General features: G+C 42.3%; 1 protein-coding gene across 1 annotated transcript; it reads left to right on the top strand.

Moving 5' to 3' along the window:
* Window positions 1-15,771: 15,771 nt before the first annotated feature.
* Window positions 15,772-16,746, top strand: LOC106856179 (2-oxoglutarate receptor 1-like). The gene has a single exon (XM_014881346.2). The coding sequence runs from the start codon at window positions 15,772-15,774 to the stop codon at window positions 16,744-16,746; it is 975 nt and encodes a 324-aa protein (XP_014736832.2).
* Window positions 16,747-25,730: the final 8,984 nt, after the last annotated feature.

Raw genomic sequence — 25,730 nt, 5'->3', positions numbered from 1 at the left:
TATATATATATATATGTATATACACACACATAATGGTGTAGATAGAGATATGTATAGATATATATGTATTTTTGGGCTACTGCTGCAGCGACTGTGCAGTGTAACAGTGCACAGAGCCACGATCCACCACATGAAGTGCAGGGCACTGCCAGGCTCACCACTGAGTCATTTAGACCTCACATCGATGCTGCCATTTTGCTGATAAGGCTAAATGAGCAAAAGGAACTTTGAATGACTGACTGCTTCCATCTGCCAAGATTTTCTGCTGTGAAAATGAAGGCTGAGTGAACCTAAACTTTAAAGCAGCAGACAACAAATGAACACATCACTGTTCAGGTCTTACCAGCTCTGAACTCAGTTTGCATTTCCCTGCCAGCAGAAAAGGAGAAGAGATGTAAAGGAAAATACTTTGTGTCTTCCCTTATGGTTTGTGACAGTAGAGACCTTCAACAGTGCCAGCTGATGCAACTCCAATGTAAATGCCCCACAACTGAGTCAAGAAGGGGGAAAACCCACTTATACTAAAGAAAACGTATTTTTAAAATAGCTGTTTTTAAATAGCACCTGGAAAAGAGAAGTATTTCTGACTAAAGTGTCTTTCTGACTTGATGCCCTGGCCTACAGGGTGCTGTGACAGAGGGCAGAGTGAGTTGGATGCCTGCTACAGCAGGAGAAAAAATTTCATTCCTGCTTTCAGTCAGAGCTTTACTTTGGAGAAAAGCAGAAGGAGACAATTAAAGCTGGTAAACCAAGCTGCATATCTTTCCAGAACAAAATTTAATGCTGAAATGCTGATTTTTTAAATACACAGAGGAAACACGATTTTTCAGAGCTGCTGCAGGCAAGTATAATGCACAAGATGTTTCATTCATCCTTGCTGGAACCTTAAAAGGCATTTGAATTATAAGGTGCATTATCTTCTAAGATTACTCTTTGGTTTCTTCACTCCTCAAAATGGTTGATATCACTGATTTCTGAACCAAAAGAGAGATGGTTGCCTGGAAGCTATAGTACCAGTGAAGTTCTCCACTCTTAAAAGGAAAACAAAAATTCTGAGTTTCTATGTTTGTTTACTGAAAGAAAGCGTGGTTTTCAAATTATTTAATTAATTTCCTTCTATTGTTATAAATAGTGCAAGAATATAAGGTGAAGCAGGAAGAAATACAACTTTGCACATAGATGTCTAATGCCATGCTGAATGCTAATAAAGCAAGCTAGAAAATATTCTTTCTACTATTCTAGTAGCTCCTGGAGAAATCTTCTTTCATGTGTTTTTTTTTAAATAAGTTGTATTTCCAGCATGATTCCTGCTACCCAAGCCAGCAAACCTGATAGCAGGTTACTCCATCCTTCCCTTTCCCTTCATTGCATCCAGTTTAAGACCCATTCAGTTGCTTAAGCTTTCAGGAAAAGTGATTAGGAAATTGATTTTGTCCCTTCTAACAGTTCTGCTAAAACCTTTGTGGTTCCAATTTGCCCCTGAATGGAACAAGATAATTGGCTGCATCCCAGGCCCTCTTCAAGACAACTCCAGTGCATCTGGCAGAATTGGTGTTTTGTTGGCAGATCTGTAACCAAGTGATTTCATATTCCCACCAAAATACCCTATATTCTCTCCTCTAATTCTCGTGGACTTTCATGGTGCCAGCCACTGTGCAAAGTGATGTCCTGGACTTGCAGCTGACAGGGATAGAAAATACATTCTCTATAGGTGCCTCAAAGGGTATCCAAGGTAAAAGCTACAGCTCTGCTCTGGTTACAGATCTGTAAAGCTGGGCAAAAAAAAGGAGGCAACTTGGCACAAAGCAGGAAAGCATTATGGGTGGATTTATTTCCAGCCCCAAAAGATCCCAAAGGGGTGATTTTCCACTGAGTGAGCCAGGCTGGCCCAATCACTTCTGGCCTCAGCAATGAAGAAGAACCTGGCAGACAGTGGCACACAAATGCACTGTGCAACAATTTCAAGCATAAATCTTTTTGGAAATTCTCTTTCCCCTTCAATTCATGATGTTTTTTATCAACAGAAAGTTATCTTAACAGACGAGGCAGCAGCACCTGCCTAGAGGAGTTTCCTCACATTACCTTTCTGCTAGTAAGCTGCTCTGAGATATTTATATATCATCCCTATTTTACAGGTGATGAAACTGAAGCACAGGGGAGTTAAGTGACTTGCCTCCAGTCACAAAGCAAATTAGCAGCCAAGTGGGGAAGAGATCAGTTCTCAGCCCAAAGCTTTTACAAAGTGCATTTTAGGCTTAGGGAAAGATTTTCAAGGGAGTCTTGATTGCTCAGTGGTGGCACTTCAGTAATAAAAGTTGAGTTAGAGCAGTGTCTGCACCACTCAGGCCCTACTTCATCCCTAACATCATACTCTGTATCTTGGAAGGAGCATCTGTTTTCTTTCAGAAAAGGGTTTGGGGAACCAGCTCGCCAAAGTTAATTGGCTACCACTGTGTGTGACCTTAGCCAAGAGCCAGTAATTAATAGCTGTATTCATCCCATTTAGAGGTTTCTAATTTGCAGGTTAGCACAAAGTATTAGCAGTACACAGGGAAACCTTTCCAGCTGAAATGCGTGCATGGCACTGCAGTTTGGGGGGTTGTTCTTTGTGGGGTGCAAAGGTCAGAAATGGGTTCCATAGTTAGCCAGCTGCCTTCACCCGGAGGAAGGGTACCACTGCTGGCCATGTATGTGTGCCAGCTCTGGGAGAGCACGTGGGACCAGTTATCATTCCTCAGAACTGGCCAAGCCCCCTCCCTGGAGACATTAATCCAGATCCAGCAGCCCATGTTCTGCCTTCAGAACTTTTCTTCTACTGGGAGAAGAGCAAAGGGAATTGAGATGTAAATTTATCAGACATCTTCTAAATTTCCATCCTTACTTTGACTCAGGGTGATCAATACAGCTACACTTGCATATCAGAGCTAGATACTTGCCAATGAATGCCAGCGAAAAACTAATCTGTCCCTCTACCATAACAAAATCCCAGCAAACAGAGTCCCCATGGTTTTTTCCAAAATGCGAACCTGCATCTCACTGAGGGAAGAGAAAGACAAGAATGGGGCATGGTTCTTGCTGGGAGCACTAGGGAGACCGGCCGTGCAAGTAATTCCAGGCTGTGCCCAAGGGACTCCACCCTTCTGTACTCCCGCAGCTGTGATCTGCAAGTGCTATAATTCAAATTCCCACTAGAGGGTAGACAAAACTTTTCCTGTAAAAGGATCGCTCTGGAAAAGCGAGTATGTAGGAGTATGCAGGAAAGCGGTGTCTGATTTGGAAAAGCAAATCTGCGCTTGAGAAGCTGCAAAGAGTAGGAAAAGGAAGAATATGTTTATACCATCTGCAAGAGCAAGGTGGGAGCATTGTTCCAAGTTTCTCTAAAGAAACATAATCTCTGCTTTATGCTTTTAAATCAAATACAGCTGGAGTGGCTATGTTGCTATAAATATGTAATCTGTAAGTCAGATTTACAGAAAATATAGATTTGTGACTTTCAGAAATACAGCTGGTTTTACCCCTGCAGATGTTGTCTTACAAACACTAGTGGCCAATTAAGAATTTCAGATATTTAGAAAAGATAAATACAGGGAATTCGAGTTTATCCACTTTCGGAGTGATTTTACCCTTCTCCTGATGGCCCAGCCAAAAGCACCAAATGTTGTATTTCTCTCTCTCTTTTATTATTGACCAGTCTGCTATTGCAGCTAATGATGGCTCGTGTTTTCTCCTCACACATTTCTCCTGCACACTGCTGAAATGCAGACAGATTTCTCTGAACCTTGCTGCGGGAGGGGAAAGTATGGCTGCAGGCATCAACACATCCTCTTGCTCTCCCTGAAAGGACAGTTTCTTTCCCGGTGAGATTGGCTGTCTCAGGACCTCCCTGCACTGCAGATAAGGGCACTGTGTAAAGGTTTTCTCACCACATATCTGACCACTCCACAGCAAGTTTTCACACTGATTCAACAAGCCAATGCTAGGGAAGTTAAAGCAATTCAGAATTTATTTTCTGAGTTTATTTATTTAGTTCCAGATCAGGGAAGATATCCTAAGACCCCAAAGCATCACCTCTGTGAGCTAAACTACTTTTTTTGAATGCTAAGCAAAGATTTGCTTCAATCTTCTGAAATAGAACTTGTTTGTGCTGACAGAGGTAAGAACCAAAGAAGACCCAGCAAAGCAGCAGAGCTTTCAGAGCCATTTCTACAGCTGGGACTCCTCCCATAGGTATGATAATTAAAGGCTGAATTAACTGGACTTCAGAAGACCTGCATGCCAGTGTTTGGAAAGCACTGCATTTATCTCATCTGCCCCCTAAATGGCTGTGGGCTTTTGAAATGAAAACCTCTGTTGTCCTTCTGTTCTGGATGGATCCCATCTGCTGGTCCCACATTGTCTTGTGAGTGGCAATAATTCCCTCTCCAGCTGAGCTGCTGAAACCGGGTGTCACTACAGGCGGCAATCTCAACACTTGTCACGTCAAAGGGCTAAACAGGAGATGTGCCCAGAGAAACGTGCACATCTGTGGCCCTAATGAGCCAAAGAGAGGAGCCCTTTGGGCAGCCAGATGTTTTTGCTGCAATAAGACACATGAATCCATGGCAGAGATTCTCATAGCACAGTATTGGAAACAATGGAAGAAGTATTAATCCTGAAATACAGCCATGCCAAATGAGGTTAAATTATATATTCTCTATCTGATTTGTACTGTTACGTGTGAATGATGGGTCTGAGGGATGCTGGCATTGGCTAAGGAGAGGTATCTGGAATCTGAAGAAGGGCTGCATTTGGTGTCTACTACACATTTTCACATTCCCTGTGATTATCAATACCTTTACCACTTGTCCTTGCCATGATAACTGCAAGAACTAATTCAAATGATGCACATCTCATGCAAAAATCTCCTGTCTTCATTGCTCTGAAAAATAAAGAATATTTTATTGAAGAAAGAGTTATTGTTATACAAAAAGTCTGTGATATGAGGTGAAAAGTAGAAAATCTCTCTTTCACGGAATCAAGAGGCTGGAATTGGTAAAGAACAGATGGATCTCAGCAGCTGTGCTCTTTCACCAAGTAGTTGCCTCAGGGTGGCAGTTGATGTTAAATTTTGTACAAATTTTCCTTTTCTTGTGTGAATTAAAGATATTGAAAGGGAGAGATGACCTTTATTCTGGGACCCTCTTTTTCATTTGTTTGTGAGGATTTTGGAGATATTGAAGGCTCTTCAATTGGCTTACAAAACTAAAACCACACACCTGGCCTCAGCTGTAGAGTAAGTCTTCTGTTCCTGTCTTCTTGGTGTCCATGAAATGCACCATCTCATCAGCATAAGTTTCCACACTACTGCTCCCAAGCAGATGAGCTAAAGATATTTGAGGGTGAAATGCTTCAGCAAGAAGGATTCCATAGGATTTTCTACAGTTATAAGAGTGACTTAATTAAAGATTCACAATATTCATAACATTTGTATCATAATCAATTCATACACATAGGCAAAGGGAGACCTATATCTGTGTGTGTAAAGGTACCCATCCAAATTTCTCCCTGGGTCCAGGGAAACACATCAAATCCCTTAGTGTTTCTCCACAGATATGGATTGCACCTTGAGGAGAACGTGTGTGGGGTGGTATCAGCCTAGGCTTTGTCACCAACAAGGAGCAGCTGAGGGAGCTGGGGTTGTTTCACCTGGAGGAAAGGAGGCTCAGTTTCTACAATTCCTTGAAAGGAGTGTATAGTGAGGTAGGGGTCAGCCTCTTCTCCGGGTAACAAGTGATAGGAGGAGAGGAAATGGCCTCAAGTTCTCCCAGGAGAGGCTTTCACTGGATATTAATAAAAATTCCTTCTCCAAAAGGGTTGTCAAGTACTGGAACAGGCTGCCCAGGGAAGTAGTGGAATCACCATCCCTGGAGGTATTTAAAAGATGTGTATGTGTGTCACTTAGGGACGTGGTTTAGTGATGGACTTGGCAATGCCTGGTAAACTGTTGGACTTTATGATCTTGAAAGTCTTTTCCAACCTAAATGATTATAAGATTGTTCTCCACCTAGGCTGGCAGAGACAAAACGATAGTTTGCTGCTACTTGTCAAAGTGGTCAGCAATTTCTCCTGGCTGCCCCAGAGACTTCAGCTCAGTCCAGCTGCTGCCATGCTAGTGCTGAATATTATCTGTGTGTGAGTACTAAGGGACTGCATTAGGAAAGAAATTGCCCTGCCCGAGATGAGAGATTAATTTGATCCCTGAATTAGGATTGACTGTCTCAGTATCTAGTTTATTTGGGAAGAAATCAGACACGTTGACTTCAGCCAATCAAATAATTTCTGACAGAATGCTTCTTCCCTGCAAACTGTTGAATCAACAGAATCAAATGGTTTTATGTGGATGTCTTTAATCTATTAAAGAAGTTGATAGAAACCTAGTAGACAGCATGCAGGGAAGCCTCCCTCCCCAGCTAACCAAGCAGCCCCAGACAGAGAGCAGGGGAGCTGATAATGGTGGGATGGACAGGTTGCTACATCCTCCATCAGGATGGTCCACCAGAATCCAGGTCCTTTCTTGGGATGGAGCAGGTTTCCATCTGAAATGTTGTGTAAGAGCACAGAGCAGACACAAAACTTTGTATTTCTGAGAAGCAAAATTTGCTCCTTTTCTCAGATTTTGCACAAAAGCCAGCATTACTGGGGGCTGTGGCTAAGAGGCTACTCCAGGCACAGATAATACTGATGTGAGTTTCTAGGAGAGAAGTGCAAGGTTCAGCTCTAGGATGTTTAGCTTGAAAAAATTTTCCATCCAAGTCCAGATTATGCAGTGACCTCACCCTTATTATATTCACTAGTGATTTAGGCAATGGAGTAGAAAGTATACCTTTTAAGCATGCAGACGACAAGTGAGGGGACTACAGGCTTTCTGGTAGACAGCATTAGATTCAAAGCAATTTACAGAAATTGGAGAAATGGTCTGAAAAAACCAGAATGCAATACAATGAGGACAAATGCAGAATTTATGTTTGTAGGAGATTAATCAAAACTGTACAAACTGGACTATCTGCTTAGGCAGCAGTACTGCAGTAAAGGAACAAATGGCTGCTCAGAACACGAGCTGAACATCAGTCAGATGTGTTCTGCTGTTGTGAAAAGGGCAAACAGCAGAATGGGATGTAGAAATAAGAGCACAGGCTTCCAGGTAGGGTTATTAACACTACTGATTTTGTAATGTGTCTCCAGGTGTGGCACGTCTGGTCCAACATTGCATGTCAAGAAGGAGGGAGACCTGCTGGGCAGGGAGCAGAACAGAGTGCCCCCAGCTAGGACTAGATCAGGAAGGCGTCAGGCATGAGACAACTCATCCTTTGGGCACAGAGAAGCAGAGTAGTAGTTTGGTAGAGAGAGAAATTTAAAAGACATTGGAAAAACACCTGCTGGGACTGCCAAGGATATGACCCTGTCTGGGGCAGCAGATGGACTGCATATCTTGAGGAGTTTCCTTCTACCCCATCTCCTGAAATGCCATGGGAAAAACCCCTTTGAGTCATGATAGAGGATTTCAGGAGAGACCGTCATCCTGATGCATGCACCAAGACAGTCCCTCAGAGAGGGGAGATGTCTGTGGTCAGGCCTTTGCAGTGACTGTGCCATGAAAGCCAATGGATTAGACACTGCTGGGGTGGATTAAGATGGCTCTGAAGTCAGTGGCAATGCACCAGTTTAGATCTCCTTAGAATACGATGTGCAGAACCTGATAAAAGTCTGGTTAGAGATCCCCTCCTCAGATCCAAGCAGGCCATCAGTCATGGCAATGTGAAAGCAGGAGAGTTGTATGCTGGCAAAATGCAGAGTAGTGGGTAAAAAGCCTTTCCCTAACCAGTCTGAACATGCAGAGCATTGCATTTCCTATATCCCTTAACATATTGTATCATTTCGTTTTATCAGCAGCTACTAAGCAGTTCCCTTACAAAAAAAAAAAAAGCCAAGGTCAAGCACAGAGAACTTTTTCTAACTGTCTTTTTCTTGTGTCATCTTCTATCTCATGGTGATGTGATTTCTTCTTTCACTAATAGGTTCTCTATTATTGAAAATCTCGATAAATACAATAGAATGACGTTCATATTTAACAAAGTGCTGGTGTTTTAGCTGAAACTCGTGCCCCGATGGAGACAAATATATACATCAGCCTACAGTAGAGCCCTGCAGCTGACCCAGGTGTAGTGAGTAAGCTCAGTGCTCTGGTAATTCAAGTCCTGCAAAGCTCAGAGAGAGATCCTGAAGCACTTGGTGAAAGGTGGCATAGAAAGGCAAAGCAAGAGAAAGTCTCTGCAGAGAATAGCACCTCCCTTTCATATATTTGATGTAGATGAGAACAAAATAGCCAGAGGAAAAAAGAAAGGTAAAAAACCCACAAAGTATGAATTCCACAGGTTCAGTTTGCATGAATTATCTCTTTGAAGGCTATTTTAGCAATTGCATCTCCACCCAGTCTGAATTGTTGGAGATCCATTTAATAGCCTGGTGATAATAATAAGCGTCATTTAAAGAGCACAGAACTCTTTCAAATGCAGGGAAACCGCATGTCTCTCAGGGAGAGGCTGGCAGAGCTGCCTCTGCAAGGGGCAACCAGAGGGAGCTGCCCTCATGCTGACAGAGCAGCTTCTCTATCATGAGAGACAGAATGGAAAGTGCTTGGGATGGGGAGCCTGAACACCTTCCCTGTTGTACAGCTAGTTCTCTTCCTGATAAAAAGGGAATTTGCTCCGAAAAATACAAGACCTTTGCCTCTGTGGTTAAGTGATGATTTGCAGAGCATTTCCTTGTGGATTTCTGCTTCTGTCTGTTTTGTCAAGGAATGTCCTCATTTAAATTTGAGTGAAAATTACTTCTGCTTATTTCTTTATAATCTAAAATTCTACCTGATAATTTCAGGTATCTGTTTACCTTACCAGAAACAAGTGCTAAACAACTGCAAACAACCAATGCAAACAACTAATTCACCGGTTCATCATTTCAGTGACTGTATGAAAAAAAGCATTAGATGATCTTGGGAGATAAATTATACCTTTGAAATATGAAGTGTGTCCTAAATGGCTGAGCTCCCTTCCCTGTTCTGTTTATGCTCCTCTTGGCACCAGCCCCGCTGTAAAAGGCTCATTTCCAAAGCACAAGTGTAATTGCTGGAGGTGGGAACTGAGGGGTTTAGGGATGCAGGTAGGAGACATGGCTGGTGCTCGTAGCACCAGGATCCTTCTGCCAAGAGCCAGGCAGGGGTTGTGAGGGAACAGTATCTGGCTAATAAGAAGGCTCATCTTTGGCTGTGTACATTAAATTCATGTGTTGAGGGCCGTGATGCTATAAGTCACTTTCTGAACACAAAGCCTTATTAGAGTGACCAAAAGCAAAGGGCAGACTTTCCTTCATGTGCCACAGCATCCTGCAAACAAATTACAAGAGCAACAGCACCACAAGAGAATATATCTTCAGTGACTGAAAACTTGCTTGTACAATGGAAGCCACATCAGCAGCATCCTTTGCTGAATCCTCTACTGACGCATTACTGAACACCAAGGAGGCTGCTTTGTCTTGGAACTGAAAAAAACCAACAAAATAACAAGGCAGAAAATTGGCCCTGTCTGTTTTCAGTCCCACTGAAATGGGTCATTTTCAGGAAATGCCTATTACCTAAAACAATTATGGCTATTGTCACATCTCCGATGAGTTTAGTTTGGTTTTTAGTGTCTGCTGAGAAAACTCTAACTGGTGCAGCTTCTGTATTTAGGGCCACTTCATAGCTGGGTGTTCCTGTGGGGCTTTTTATTCACTGGCTTACACTCTTGGCAGTGCTGCACCAGAGTACCTGAGCACATCCTAGCTTTGAGCAGATTAATTGTCCCATTGTCTTTCCTCTCCCTATTTCCCATGGGGCAACACACCTTCTGAAAATTCAGCCATCATCAAAGGGCTGCAGTAGATTTTATCTTCTATGCCCTGTAGTCGATGAGCACCAGTTCACTTGCAGGACTAATATTAGGCATAAAATAGTGTCTCAGATCCATATGGGCTATTTTTGGAACTCTGTTGAACTACTTTTGCTCAGCTGATGCGGCAGCAACACTGCTTATATTGCAGATTATATATGTAATTTTCCTAAGGTAAAATATCCCTTTCCAAAAGTTTTCATTATCAGTCTCTATTTCCTACATAATTAGATGACAGCATTTAACTGTGATTAATTTAGAGTTACAGTGCATTTAGGGATTAAGAAATGCTGCCCTTACCATTCTGTCTCAGGGAAGAAATACGAAGGGAGAACTGGAGTTGATTTCCCCATGTGATGAAGACACACAATATCATTCTCGACAGAACAGATCATCTCCCAGTGGGTGGCCTGATAACAATGGTAATTAGGTATTCAATCACACACAGAGTAAGATCAGCCAAACAAATGCATGTCTGCTATGGGAAATAACCCATGCTAAGATTATGTGTTTGCTGAACCAAAAGTAAAACGTATAATGAAAGCTCTTAAGACTCTGGAGCCTAGCCCTTGCCCAAAAAAATGCCTGTTTTCCTGCATAATTACTAATCAGAGCCATCTCTACTGCACCACACTGCGTGCTGTCATGCCTGAAGGTCTGATTCTGAAAGGAGTCTTTCACTCATGCCTGTGGATTTTAGGTCAAGTTTTACAAAATGAGGATGGCCCCTGTGCTGGTTTGTGGACCCTCATGCCCGCAAAGCCTAATTACAGTTAAGTTCAGCAGTGATGCTGAGACAGAACAAAAAAGCCCTGCTATGACCTCTTCGACCCCAATGTCCACAGAAGCCAATAGCCAGCCCATCTGGAGGAGAGAGACATTGTCTGGAACCAGCCACAAAGCAAAATACAAATACTGGGCATTGTTCTCCACTTCTGTATTTCAGACTGGAAGTTTTTGAAGGACGTTGTGTGGTCCAGGTGGACAAACCCATCAGTCATCCTGTGCATCCTGTTCACCCTGCCATCACAGAAGGAAGAATACCATATGAAAAGATGATCCTATTGGTGTCACACACTCTGTGATAACTGGCTTTGCCTACAGTAAAAAGTTTCAAGAGGAAATATTTAATTAATAATCCTGCCACCAACTCATTCCAGTTTCCTTTCTATACAGCAACTAAGAGCAACATTAATACATTCACATGAACTCTATAGAATTTTATTATGTCAGGGAAAATGTCAGCGTCTCTGAACAATTAATCCAGCCTGCCTGGAAGGCTGTTGAAACACAAAGTGAGTGCTGTCTCTTTGGGAAGCATTGCTGAAGAGCAGCTTCAGCTGGTGGCTGGTTGCTGGGAACAGTGAGTGAAGCACAACCCCACAGCAGGAACCCATGTGCAGCCTTAGTGCCATTCCCAGCCAATCTACCTCTGCACTGGTTTGGCTTCAGCCTGATCACTTACCCAACACATCCCATGATTGCACAAGCACTGGGGTTGTTGAAATCGTGTGGTTTAGGATGACAGGAGCAAGGTGGTGCTGCCAGCTCTTTTGCAGCATGCAATTAGACTCACTTAAGCTGTCTGTGGAACTACAGGGTATTTTGATCTCCCTCCAATGCTTGTAGAGAGGAGAAGGGTGAGGACAGCCTTAAAGAACAAAAAGCCCTTTGTTTTTGTGAAGGATCACAACGGTCCCACAGTGGGCAGACTTAAGAAGTCCATGGACATGGGGTGGAGAAATAGCAGGTAAAGAGGGAGGGTCCACAGACCGAGGAGTTGAAAGTCACACTGCAGAATCATCCCTTATCCATAGAGATCCCACATGAGGCCAGATAAGCCATCTAAACATGTGGTCCTTGTTAGTTTATTCTCAATTTCCCTAGTGCCTGACATGAGTCCCAATCGCATGGCTGTGATTGAAGCCAGTGTTTCCAAAGGTCTTTGTGCAATGAGGAGCTGCTGTAACCATGGGGAAAGATACAGGGAGGATGCAGGGGTGCAGTAGCCACAAGGTCTCTCCAGCTGATGATGAGACAAGATTTGGGTAAGCTAAGGAGCATATCTCCATCGCCATGAAGAGCAGTTCTGTATGGGTTGACCTTCTGTTAGTCACCATCTCTCAAGATTGGTCTGAAAATGTGTGTTTTATTTTCTTCTCTTCTCCTGTCCAGAGTTAGAAATACAGAGGTGACCCCCGTGACTGCTTGAGACCAGAGTGCACCAAATCCCTGGCAGGTGAGGGTCATGGCACCAGGAAAGCCCATTTCTGCTTTACCTCAGGCACTGCCACTGCCAAAGAAGAATAAAAACCAGCCACTGCTGCACAGGTTCCCCATTGCTCAGGGGTATAATGGATTAAGTAGTGAATGCATTAAATGATCCCTAACTATAATTAGCTCCCTCTGTGCTTGTAACGCTACAGCCTCATACAAATGGTTTCTAATGACACATGCAGTGCCTAGGAGCAGGGTAATAGCTATTTAAACAGTTGCTGATCCTTGAGCTGGTACATGACAGTGTATTTTACAATTATTGAGAAACTTTGGACATTTTTTAAAAGTGCATTGACCTAGAGAAAAGCTTGGTTAGATGAGGGCAGAGAGGGTGCCCTTTTCCCTAATGGTAACAGATAGACAATGATCTTGTTGTCAGACATTACTGCTGCCCCAGTCTTGATTGTCCCCGTTACCACTCCTTCCCTGCAGGATGATTAGCAAAACAGATAGCCACCTCCCAAATCCTGCCCAGTGCAGGCACTCAAGGAGAGTCAAGACACTCTTCTGAAAAATACTCCTATATGAACATACATACATAATGTTCAGGCATGAAAGTTTGCTCATTTAATACTGCATCATAAACTCATCAGTGAGTAAAGACCCATCAAATGTACCCAGACAGAAAGGCTGCTGGCCACACTGGAGCCTCTGTGCGTGGACCAGGATGCAGGCTCAAGGGCTGAAGACTGCAGTTTCAGAATTCAAGATGCAACGACTGTTTTTAAATAATAATAATGTCTTTTGATCTTGTTCCTCGAGCTAAGGATAATAATGAGATTTTTATTCAAGAACAGTCTTTTGGCTCAAGAAGCACAGAAAACTGCAGATCTTGTGAATTATGAAGCCCAAAAGCAAAAGCTCAAAATAAAACAAGTTTGCAATTTCAGCTACTTCAGTAATAACCAGCAAAACACTGTAGATATTTTACACCAAAAATAAACAGAAAGAATGTCACAGTTTCTGAAAAGCACATCATGCCAAAAGAAACATTCATTTATTTCATGAGATGAAATTTGTACTCTGTCAGAAATTTGATTTTAATAAAGACAGTGTGTCATAACACTTTTCACCTGACCTTGAAATGACAACATGCCTTATTCACTTTGGTGATCAGGTTTAACTTCACAGGAAATGGAGAATAAATTTAATTTCATCTTTTCTAAGCACATGCACTCACACATACATGCTAATTTAAATGTGATTTTCTGCTATTTGAATACTACAGGTCTGCCTCAGCACACAGAGCTGCTGCCAGCAAAGCCTGATCTGCCCACTGAAGGCAAGACAGTGTGAATGACAGAGGGCAAAAGACGACTCCTCCAGCCACCCTATTCTAAGAGCTGACACTTGAGCCAGTAACTGAGGTTTTCTATCAGTTTCCTAATTCACAGCCACATGGAGCCTCAGTCAGACAGGGAGTGAGTTTATATGGCTGCAAAGCTATACTAAAACCTGCTCCACTGCAAGGAAGACATAAATACATTTCATTTGAGCTCTTTGCTCAAAGCAATATCAGAGGGAGAAGCAGAATTGCAGGTTTTCAGGTAAGCAGTATTTCTCCATTTTCAATTTGGAGGGTTCAAGATTGTGGTGAAGAACCGATCAGCAGTTCAAGAAAGCTAGCTGGGGATAAATCAAATATTCTAGTAAATTTGTCTAACATGATATGAAATATACTGGAGAGGCATAAATGTGGGTGACAGTGGTATCACTGAGCAGCAGAAAAGAGAGAAAACATGCACACCCTTAGCTTTTGTGACTGTAAATCTGGATTGGTTTAAAACAAGCTTGACAGCCTTTACCTAGTGCATATTTGACTGCAAAGCTTCTATACCAGATCTAATATTCACATTAAGAAGCATTAGCATTTTAACTAAATTGTGGGGACACTGTTCAAATTTCCCTCTGAAGTCCTTCTGAGTAACAAAGAAATAATTATCTTGCTGACTTATTATGATCAAATAATGCCAGTTGTGTCCCAGCTTTAATGACTGGGTTGGTCAGAGCAAATTGGTCATATCCACCAGTTATTGGGAAAATAAAGAGTCATACAGGTAACATGTTAAATACTGTGAACTGAATCCCATTTTCCAAGACTGAATAAGGTACAATTCTGCTTTTTTTCCAGGTTTGTTTTTTGTTTGTTTCTTTGTTGTTTTGGTTTTTTATGTGTTGATTTCACCCTGGATGTTTAATGTAGCACTGGTTTAGTTTAAAGATGCTGTTTCTGGGACAAGAGGGAGGATCTAGGCTTGATAGTACCCTGTCTAGCACTTTATGAAGTTTCTTTAAAATATTTTCTCACATGGAATTGGTTAGAATTTGGAAGAGTGGTACTCACCTGAGATGCTGAAGACACACAGTGGGTGGCACAGCTCTTGCTTCACTTGAGATACCCAGGGCTGAACTAGTCACCCTGGACTACCTTTTGTATCAATGGAAAGAAATAGGTATGCCAAAAGAGTAAGTAATTTATCTTAGAAACCTCAGTCGTGGGTAGATACATTATGTCTTGGAGGAACTTACTTTTCTCCTTTGGTGATAAAGAAGGGCTTAGGAGGACTGGCTCCAATTTAAGCATCTAACTTTCTGACACCTGAAGTTAGATGATTTTCATGCTTGGTTATCATTTTTTCAGGTTAACATACTACCAAGAAATGTCATGTCTTGAACTCCCTGTGGAGAGATCCTAATAGGCTATGTCAGACAAGAAATAATTTCAGAGACTGGTCTACCCAGCTCCAATTGGCACAGAATAGGAAGCAAGATCACTGCATTCCTGATGCACTTTCCGTTTTCCTTCTGCCCTTTGAGAAACAGTCTTTAATAATTTAGATCAGTTTTATGCCACTATGGAGCTTATTTTAAAAAAACCAAAACAACACCCCTCCCCCCAAAAATCAACTCTCAAAAAAACCAAAACCAAAACATTTACACTAGTTTTAAACTCTGATGACTCCAAGAGAATAAAATCACATTCAGGGAACAATCTGTCAGGTCATGGCAGCATCAGGTCCTGAGATCTGTAACTAAACCTAACATCTTTTGGCTTTCATGAAAGCAGAACGACATCTTTGTTTCATGAGCACAAAACGCTGATTAGCTCAGATTAATGAAGATAAAATATTGATATGGTTCTACTTTCTGAAAGGTTAAGATTAGCTCACAGTTTTGCAAAATCTAAGCCCAAGCTCCCTCTGGCTCTCTATATGTGTGCTTCCTACTCTTGAAGATTTGCAGATAAGCATTAATTGTCTTCTTCAATGAAGGAGGCTAAACAAAGAAAAAGTAAAATTAATAATTATCAAAATTAAATGTAAAATACAGGAAAGGGTGAAATTAAACATTTCAATGGTGTTATGTAGGTCAGGCTGGGTATGTCAGCAAATCCTTATTTCCTGTCACTACTGTGCCTTCTCAAACATACAACATTTTCTCCAGTGACAAAAGGTTTAACTGACAGCATTTGTTCCAATTAAATCAATTAAATTTAACATCTCGTTTGTGTCTTAAGGAGACTTCTACAAACATGGCATCTGAATGCACCAGCAATGTTACTGCTCAGCCTGGCCCCACAGACCGATTGACAAGCTGCAAGGATGAAGATTTTGTACAGGTGAAATTCTATCTCTCCGTCCTGTACAGCCTGATCTTCCTGGTGTGCTTCCCAGGGAACATTGTGACAATTTTTGTTTACTGTGTTAAGATGAGGCCCTGGAAAAGCAGCACCATCATTATGTTAAACCTGGCTATCACTGACCTTTTATATGTAGTCACACTTCCTTTCTTTATACACTACTATGCTAATAGCAATGACTGGATTTTTGGAGACTTCATGTGCAAGTTTATTCAGTTTTGTTTCTACTTCAACATGTACAGTGGTATAATCTTCCTTAGCTGCTTCAGCATCTTCCGTTTTTTGGTAGTTGTGCACCCAATGAAATGCCTTTTTCTTCGGAAGCCGAGATGGGCGGTGCTGACTTGCGCCGTGGTTTGGATGATTTCCCTGGTGGCCCTCAGCCCCTTGGCCATCCTGATTGCCCCGAGTCACAGGCAGAACAAGACGATCTGCCCAGACCTGGTTGCTGCTGAGGACTTTGACACAAGTCGCCGGTACAACTGGGGACTGACTGTGTTTGCCTTCTTCTTGCCCTTGCTCACAGTGACTCTGTGCTACGTGCTCATCATTTGCATCTTAGCCACTGGGCTCCACACACAGGCTAGCTACAAACAAAAGGCTCGCAGACTCACTGTTCTCCTCTTGCTAGTCTTCTATGTGTGCTTCCTCCCCTTCCACGTCTTTCAAGGGATTAGTCTGGAGCTCCGAGTACAGCCAGTTACCTGCCACTTGAAGAAAACTATCATTTTTGTGTTTATTTTAACTAAACCTTTAGCAGCTCTAAATACTTTTGGAAATTTGTTGCTCTATGTGGTGTCAGGAGATAACTTCCAGCAGGCGATACTCTCACTCTTCAAGTTTTGGACAAACAAGAGTTTGAAGTAGAAGAGATGGATGCCATTTAACATTTATAGAGAAAGGATTGAAACCTGCCCTGAACCAGCCAGGCACAACCTCCCTGCCATCAGAGTACTCAGGTTAACCCAGCCAGTGCCAAAGGAGAGTTAATCTGCTCTGAGTTACAAACTGATCATCAAAGAAGAAAATTTATGATTAAAAATAAAAAGTTTTAAATAAAATACTAATAAATAAAGTGTGAAACGTCTCAGAAATGTTTCTGTGATTGCTTCCTGAATGCATGTTAGCTCTTTTGGAGGACAGCCAGTTCCAGAAAAAAATACTAGTCTATTAGTGGCAGATAGAGATTTAGGAAGGGAGTAGTCCTAAATTAATTTTATTAACTTAAAACATAAGTGTAGTCTGAGCTAGGCACCTGTCTGACTTTCTTCCTAAGCCATGGAGAGGGGTAAGAACCTCTGGATATCAAAACCTGTCATCTCACCTCCCTTGAGACATTGACAGGGTAGGTGTATGCATGTAGCTAATCACTTTGTCCTCATTTTATAATTTTCCATTATAATGGAAAGAAATAAGCAGTTTTAGAGTGTGATTCACAGAATTATTCTTGATGTCTGCATTTGGACAAGGTGAATTGTGACCTAGAAGTGCCTGTTTCTCTCCACTGACCGTAAAAGGTAAGCAGATCAGACACAGACTCAAATGTTCGTGCCTGCTCTTAGAGACCTGAGGTGCAGCTCTAGTGCTGACTGGGATGGATCACTCTCCAGAGGTGGCTACAAGTGCAGCTTACACAGTAAGACCCCGATCAGTGCCTTTAGTGATTGCCTGAAGAGTAACGCTGGGGTAGTACAAGATCGCTCTTACAAGGATTTTCCATGCTGATATAGGATCTGTGGAATCATAGAGCAGTTTTTCTTGGAAGGGACCTTTAAAGGCCATAGAGTCCAGTCCCCCTGCAATGGGCAGGGACATCTTCAACTAGACCAGGTTGCTCAGAGCCATGTCCAACCTGATCTTTAAAGTTTTCAGGGGTGGGACATCCACCACCTCACTGGGCAACATGTGACAGAGTTACACCACCCTCATTGTAAAAAATTTCCTCCTTATATCTAGTCTGAAACTGCCCTATTATAATTTTAAACCATTAGTCCTTTTCCTATCAGTAAAGTCTCTATTAAAAAGTATCTCCCACTTTTTCTTATAAGCCCCCTTTTAGCATTGGAAGGCTGCAATCAGGTCGCCTTGGACTTTCTCTACTACAGGTTGAACAATCCCAACTTTCTCAACCTTTCCTCATAGGAAAGGTGTTCCAGTCCTCTGATTATCCTGTGCCTACCTCTGGACTCTCTCGAGTGTTGGGACCCCAGATCTGGACACAGCACTGCAGGTGGGGTCTCATGAGAGTGGAGCAGAGGGGCAGAATCCCCTGCTGGCCACACTTCTTTGGATGCAGCCCAGGATATGGTTGGCTGTGAGCATACATTGCTGGCTTGTTTTTCAATCACCAGTACCACCAAGTCTTTTTACACAGTTCATAGGAAATCAAAATAATTTTTTCCCATTACGTTATTCAGTGAAGCTTTCTTGGTCTCACCAAGTAAGGAGCAGCTTTGGGTAATAACATATATGAGAAGCAATATGGGCTGTCTCACGGGGGGAAAAAATAGACTTGTAGAAAAGTATGAGTCCAATACTTGAAGATATATCTAGAGGTCCCAGTATCAGCTGAGGTACCCTAGCCAACATCAATACAGAAATATTAGCAACATAATATTCAGAGCCCAAAAGTATGATCACAGAGTGAATCCTCCAATACATTTTTATAACCGCCTTATTTCATGTTTCATTACTTTTGCTCTCTACCCCAAAATGTCCATTAATCAATGGGAACACGTACTGCCTCAAGGCTCTCATGTGACCTTCTCGTTATCCAGCTCCTCTATGCATGAGTTGGTCTGAGAGGAACCACCAGACCAAGACCACTAGAGCATCACCTCCATTAAACACATGCCTGAGTGACTGGCAAACAGCCTGTCACCCCCCTGTGGCATAGGGAGCCCATTTCCTGCCTATCTCACAGCCACCTTGGGAAGAACAACAGCAAACAGAAAGCAGCAGGCTTGCTGAGGCAGTGAGAGGACATAAGAAACCATCTCTGACATAGGAAGATGGGAAAAGGAACAACAGCATTTCTCAGGGCCAGGGCAGAAGATGGCCTATGAAGAAAATATTCTGTCAAAAATTAGAGGAGGAAGCCGTTTTGCTCCCAAAATAGGCCATTGTATTTTTATCCACCCTTAGCTACTCATCAAGGTAACTTCTGCACAGCACAGCATGATCTCCCCTGAGACCATTATCCAGCCTCAAATTCTGGATGAGGTTTTATGGTGAAGAAGGAAGCTAGCCATTAGAGATGTTGCATGATGCAACCATCCAAAAGATGTAAAGAAAATGCCTCCCACAACACATGCTGCATTGATTTTGACAGTCTTCCAGGGGCAGTTCCTCCTTCTCCACGACACTTGCAGTGCTACTCTTGACCACTTGCTCCTGTGACACCAGATGCAGCAGATATACCATGAGAAGGCAACGATGAACATGGCATTTTCGCTGTTTCTTCATTTTAAGTTATTCTATTTAAAAAAAACAAATTTTTTTTAAAGTAAAATCAGGCTTATACATTATCGTTTAAGCCTCTTCTGCATATCAACACCTAAGTTTTTTAACTCCAATTGAGTCCTACCTTAATATCTACAACATGGAGTCTGGTTTTTCTGGTGTTTGAGCTAGAAAAGGAGCTGCCTCTGGTTTTGCATCAATACATTGGTAGGTTTTGCTTTAAGCTTAAATTAAGGTCTGTATTATCCTCCCCTTCAGCTCTACTTGATGTTTTCTGGATAAATTACTCAGCACACTCATTTGTTTGTATATCCAGACTATGTACATTTTTTTAAATGGAAGATGCCTGGAATATTTTCCAGAGATTAGACATCCACAGCTTTGTGACCTTTTTTACACAAACAAGGAAGAAACCCTTTCAAAGAAAACCCAGGTGGTGCCTTCAGCGTGACAGTGGCAGATTGTTGCCATATCTTGATGCTCAGATTTTTGGCATACCCTGATTGCAATATGGGGCTCTGGGACCTCACAACAGTGCCATTAAAGACAAGGACAAGGCTAGCTTGGTAAGGTGTACAAACTCAATTTGATCCCTACCTCTGAGGAGACAGAAATGTCCATTTTAAGAATTCTTAAAGAGGCCAGCAGATAGTCCCAGCCTACCTAACAAAATACCCTGTACTTTCCAACAGACTTGTGTGTGTGGAGGGCAGAAGGGACAATGAAATGGGGAGGGGAGGAAAACCCGTATCAGCCTTGATGATACTCTCATCTTCTGTGAATGAATATCACACACACACATATACACACACACTTGCCTTTGGCTTCTTCAATATTGTTTTCATATTTCTCTGGCAGCTTGTGCTCTGGGATGCCTCTGCATGCCCCTCAAAGGCAGGACATACCTGCCCAGCATAGCTGTGGGGAGGGAAGGCCCTGCACACAAAGACTTTGTAGGCCAACCCACAAAACCAAGTCAGATGGTTACACTTGGTTTAGAAGTGTAACCACACAAGGGAGGAAATACAAAATGCTCTTTAAGTCCTGCATCAGAGGTGGAGGACAAGCTTATGCTAATTTATCAGCTGTGTCCATCCCCAAGAAGTAAACCTGAACCTCAGTTAAACATACTATTATATAAGCACTGTATTGAAAAGCTATGACTGCCAGTAACCTTTCTTCTTCTACATGTACAAATCCAATGCAAATAACCACCCAGAATTTCCCCACAGATCCATCAGCGGATTTCCACTTTATAAAACTGCCTACCCAAACATCAACCTCAGTGGCTGCTCATGGGTTTGCATATGCAAACCCTGAGGGACAGAGGCAGGGATGACTTAACTAAAGAAAGCACATGCAGTAGGTTGAGAACATTAGCCACAGGCATTAGCACAAATTGGCCACAGGCATTGGCACAGGCATTCAGGCATTAGCCACAAATTATGTTGAAATTTTGAATCTCTTGTCTAAAGCCTTCCCAAATTCCTGTGATATGTTGGGCCAGGATGACAGGGATGGTGACAACACCAAAATAAAATATTAGAATAATTGGGGTTGAAAGGGACCTTTAGAGGCTATCTAGTCTAACCTACAGGGACACCTTCCACCAAACCAGGTTGACAAACTTCTTATGCTGGGAGCCTCAGAGGTGGATCCAACACTCCAGGTGGGGTCTCATGGAAGTGGAGTAGAGGGAAGAATTACCTCCCTTGCCCTGCTAGCCATGGTTTTTTGGTGCAGACAAGGATACATTTGGGTTTCTGGACTGCCAGCTCACATTGACAGGTCATGTCTAGCCTCTCAACAACCAGTACCCTGAATCTTTCTCAGCAGGGCTGCTCTCAATGTCTTCATCCCCCAGCCTGTGTGGATACTGGAGGTTGCCTCAAACCAGCAGCATCTTGCACTTGGCCCTGTTGAAACTCTTGAGCTTCTCGTGGGCCCACTTCTCAAGACTGTAAATAAATAATGGTTTTGTATAGTAGCAGAAAATGAGCACGTGGGGTATTTCTGAATTTTACATAATTCTAGTGGGGGGTGGTATAGTGGACAATCACACCAATTTGCTGCATTTATTCTCATTGCTCACAACCACAACAGAAGGTTTTGCTCCTACTGATCTTCAGAAGTGACTTGAGAAAGCAGTCTGTTTTGCTCACTCTTCTCATCAGTTGGGCAGTTTCTCACCAGGGATACAGAAATAGTGGAGAAAGAGCCAACAGCTGCATTTGTACCATCATGTTTCTCCTCCAATACCCACAGAGGGGCTGAACTGAGCAGTCATGCTCTGGCTCATTCCCAGCCAGCAGGGCTGACAACTCATGCAAACACAGAGGAACAAAATTACCATGGCCCCAGAGAGGGGTGGGGGTCCAGAGATGTTCCCATGACTTGCTTTTCATGTCACCTCGATCTAGATCCAAAGACAACATCCCTCCTTCCCTGCCCAGCTATGACTGCATGCTGGAGATTGGGGCCTGGACTTCAGGCACAGAGATGCTGGTGTTTTGGGAAGGTTGTGGAAAATATTTGGGAATGTTTTGGGAGCATTGTGGAAGGTGGACATGTAGAGCTAGGAAGGGTGGCATGTAGAGACGTGCCAGAACTCACTGCTCCTTGAGGGCTCCTGGTAATGGCCCCTTGGGGAAGGCCATAGAGGTTTGAGAGCTTCCTCTTACCTGCCCTTCCTTTTATGTGTGATGGAGAAACAAGCCTGTAGCAGGGAAATGTTTTCTTTCTCACTCCTACCTCAAAAAGAAGTCCAACAGCAGCAAAATCTTTTCCTTAAATGAACTGAGATGTGCATATGGAAAACCAGGGCTGATTTATGCCATTGGGGATCTTCTCTGGAAGGGGCTGATATTGCTGTGCAGCTCAGCTGAGGCTGGGGACATCCTGATGCTGTGGGTTGAGAACAAGAAGGAGGGACAGTTTGGCTGTGAGTCCAGGATAAAAAATCAGAATGGTGCTGCTGATTCACCAATAAAGCTGTGCCAGAAAAGCACAAAGACTTTTTCTGATCCTGGAGCTGAATGACCCTCCCATGTAACCAGAGAGTCACAGCATCTCCCCCTAATTATTTCCCCTGCCACATTTTATCCTCTTAGAGTTACAAGCTCTTGGGGGCAGATGTCTTAGTGAGTATTTGCACAGCAGGACCTGAATCCTGAATGGGCCCTCCTGGCATTATGAAAATTCAATCAAAGGGCTTCAGCCATAAAAATGTAAACGATGTAACAACTTATCATTTGTGCCTATAGAGACACATAAACACACACGTGCATGGGGAAGCAGTGCCTACTGCAGAAATATAACTCTTTTAAAATAACAACACTATGTTGTATCCAATACTCTTCCTCTGAATATGAATATACATTTTACTTGTTCCTTTTCTTTCTTGTAGAACAAAAGTAGGGTGACTCTGATGACAGAAGTCAGCTGAACAGAAATCCCTTTTCAGGACAAAAAGCAAGTGCTGCAGAAAGTAATTGCAGCAATGCACAAAGTCTTCTCCAGCAGTTTTTAAAAGTTTTGTGATTTTTCAGGCACAGTTTTCTGCAGTTTACAAGTTATTAAGACTTTATTGCTGATTTGAAGACCATTCTCTAAGTATGCTTTTTATTTATACCTAATATCAATAGCACCTAAAGCTATTTAGCTCTCTTTTTTTCCCATGGAAACTAGCTCTATTATACTGTGTGATAAATTATAATCTTGTGTACTAAAATGGAATTGGATGTGTGCTCAAGGGCAGGCTATTCAAGTCTGGGGTATTTGCTTGTGTAAATTTTGATGTAAATTTTGCTCTTAATATATTGGTATTTCAAGATTATTGAAATAGATTATTATTATTTCTCCACTGCAAAGTTGAGTGTGTCGTACCATCCCAGCAGTTTAGGCTTATTAACACACATAGAAAACAAAGAAAATTCTCATCTGACCTGGCTTAAATATATAATTTACATTATATAGAGCTGCATTTCTCTCTCAAGGTGACTATTTCTGACCCATGTACTGTAACTGACCCGTTTTTTTCTCTGCTGGGGAAAAAAAAAGTCTATCTCTTATCCCTTTTGTTTTATTTTAAATTTCCTTTTTTATTCTCAGTAGTCATTCTGGTTAAAATGTCCTCAACCAGCTCCAGATAATATAAAGGCCTATCTCTGAGACAGCTGTCTAGAGTGTTTTTATAGTCAGTTGGCAGAATTGAGAGCTTGGAGGGACCAATTATCCCCCAGCAGGCAGGTCAGATGAACTGTGCCTTAGAAGTGCCTGCACAAGGGGTCAATGGTGTCCATGCTTCTGATTTCAATGCTGAGGCTTTGGCACAATGTTCATGGTCCACTGTGTCTCATCTGTAGGTTGATTGTTTTTTCTTATGAAAAGTTTGGCAAAAAGAAAGGGTGTAGGTTTTGATATTGTAACAATTTTTGAAAGTATTTGTGCAGGGCACTACAGTGAATTTTAAAAATGATCTCTGGATTATCATCTTCAGGTAACCTAGTTTAAGAAGTCTGTATTATATTCAAGTGTCTTGCTGAGTGAGAGGCTACAGTCACACAGAAAAGAATACAGAAGACACTACATTTGTCCTCTATATGTATTCTATATATTGAGAGAATATATAATGGAACACATAGAACTGTGAAGAAATAAAAATAAATGTAAAAACTTTTAGGACAAGACTCAGCTCAAATATGTGGTACATGAGAGTTGGGGTACCCCAGGCTCTGCCCCCATCCCCAGCCCTCAGGGAGCATCCCACTGCTCCCCTGCACACATCCACAGGGAATTCACACCATTTAAAGGGTTGATTTTCTTGTGCAATCCAGGTCCTGATAGGACTCTGCTGCATGGGGAAGTAAGGTCAGGCTAAGGCAGGGGACTGTGCTAGGATTTGGCTTTGGACACCAAGGAAGAGCAAGAACAGAACTGGGAAGGATGACTGGAGCCTTTTCTACAGCAAAGGAGAAAGAGACTGCTGAGTTATAAGGGGAAAAAAAAAGCTGGAGGAAAAGAAAAGAGCTTACAGGATTTGGAAATGGTATGAAAAGTTATTTAAAAAATTAATAAACAGACAGGGAGACATCACAAGGAAAGATGAGAAAGACTCCTTTGTGCCAACACAGGTGCAGGTACACACACACATGCACAGAGTGGAGCTGTTGAGAGGGTTGTTATGCCCAAGTCCTGTTTGTGCACATTTCAAGTGTCACTGCTCTGTACCCCTCCAAACTTTTTGAATTAGCTGGAGAACTTTTCTGAATGGCCCGTAGAGAAGCTTGTCCAAAAATGATTTCTCATTAGACACCTTTAAATTACCATAGCTCTGAGATGGGACACACTGTGACTGACACACTAAATGGGTAATTTAAAAAAATATTAAGAAATACAATTTATGATAGATTCCTTCCTGTAATGTAACCAAACTATTAAATTTCTTCATGAAATTTCTGAAGCACATAATTTTCAGTACTGAAATTGAAGGGCTGCCAAGTGCCTGAGAAATATGGGTGGCAGGGAGATTAAAGTGAGTGGCAGGCTGCAGGATGACAGCTGCTGGAGAGATATCTTCACCACCTGTGGAACCTGCTCCTGCTCTGACAAGCATTAATGCTCATTCCTAATACTTAGTAATCTCTAAGCTACATATATACTTAAAAACTGACATAGCTGAAAATGTGTTTCAGCTGTACCCAAGCAATGCCCACATCAAAGGATACAGCACAAAAATATCCTCCATGTACACAATAATAATTGTTTACATAATAGCTTAACCAAACACTGTGAGATGAACGGGGAGCAGAGAGCTATGGAGGGATGTATGTGACTTATTCCTTGTGTCCTGAAGCTTTCACTGTGTCTTGTTGACCCAGCTGTTTTAACACTCTCCCTTCAATATTATCTTGGTCCTCTAAAATTTACAAAGACCATGCCTACCAACCACAGCAACAAATTAGGAGTAGATTAGAGAGTCCCTTATCTGCTCACAGGATCCATGTTTAAATAGGATGCCCTAGCTTCTCATAATCTAAGTTTATTCAGACACCCATAAGGGCTCATAAATACTGGTTATTCTGATCATTTTCCCTGGCTTGTTTAGAGTGTTTTTTCCTTAAGAGAATTGTGTTTTGCTTCCATGCTGGGTACTCTTGTGAGATCATAAGCTGGATAGAGCCCTCTTTAATTCAACTGAGTAGATTGTGGGACTCCTTGCAAGGACACAAGGAATGGGACCTAAAATGTACCTACAGCTCAGAGGATGGAAAATCAGTGGCCAAAACATTACATCTCTCCGTTAGTAAGAGCAGAAAGACAGGCACACTTGATAGCTGAGGGAGGAGGGACCCTCTCCTTATCTATCCACAGCTCTGGCCCATGGTCTG

The sequence above is a fragment of the Sturnus vulgaris genome, chromosome 2 (genome assembly GCF_052056855.1).
Source record: "Sturnus vulgaris isolate bStuVul1 chromosome 2, bStuVul1.hap1, whole genome shotgun sequence".
Classification (NCBI taxonomy): domain Eukaryota; kingdom Metazoa; phylum Chordata; class Aves; order Passeriformes; family Sturnidae; genus Sturnus; species Sturnus vulgaris.
The sequence above is the reverse complement of the archived record's forward strand: the minus strand, read 5'-3'. Positions and strand labels throughout refer to the sequence as shown.

Bases quoted from the DNA above. Each gene is read 5' to 3' on its own strand.
- LOC106856179 (XM_014881346.2), top strand. From the start codon at position 15,772: ATGGCATCTGAATGCACCAGCAATGTTACTGCTCAGCCTGGCCCCACA.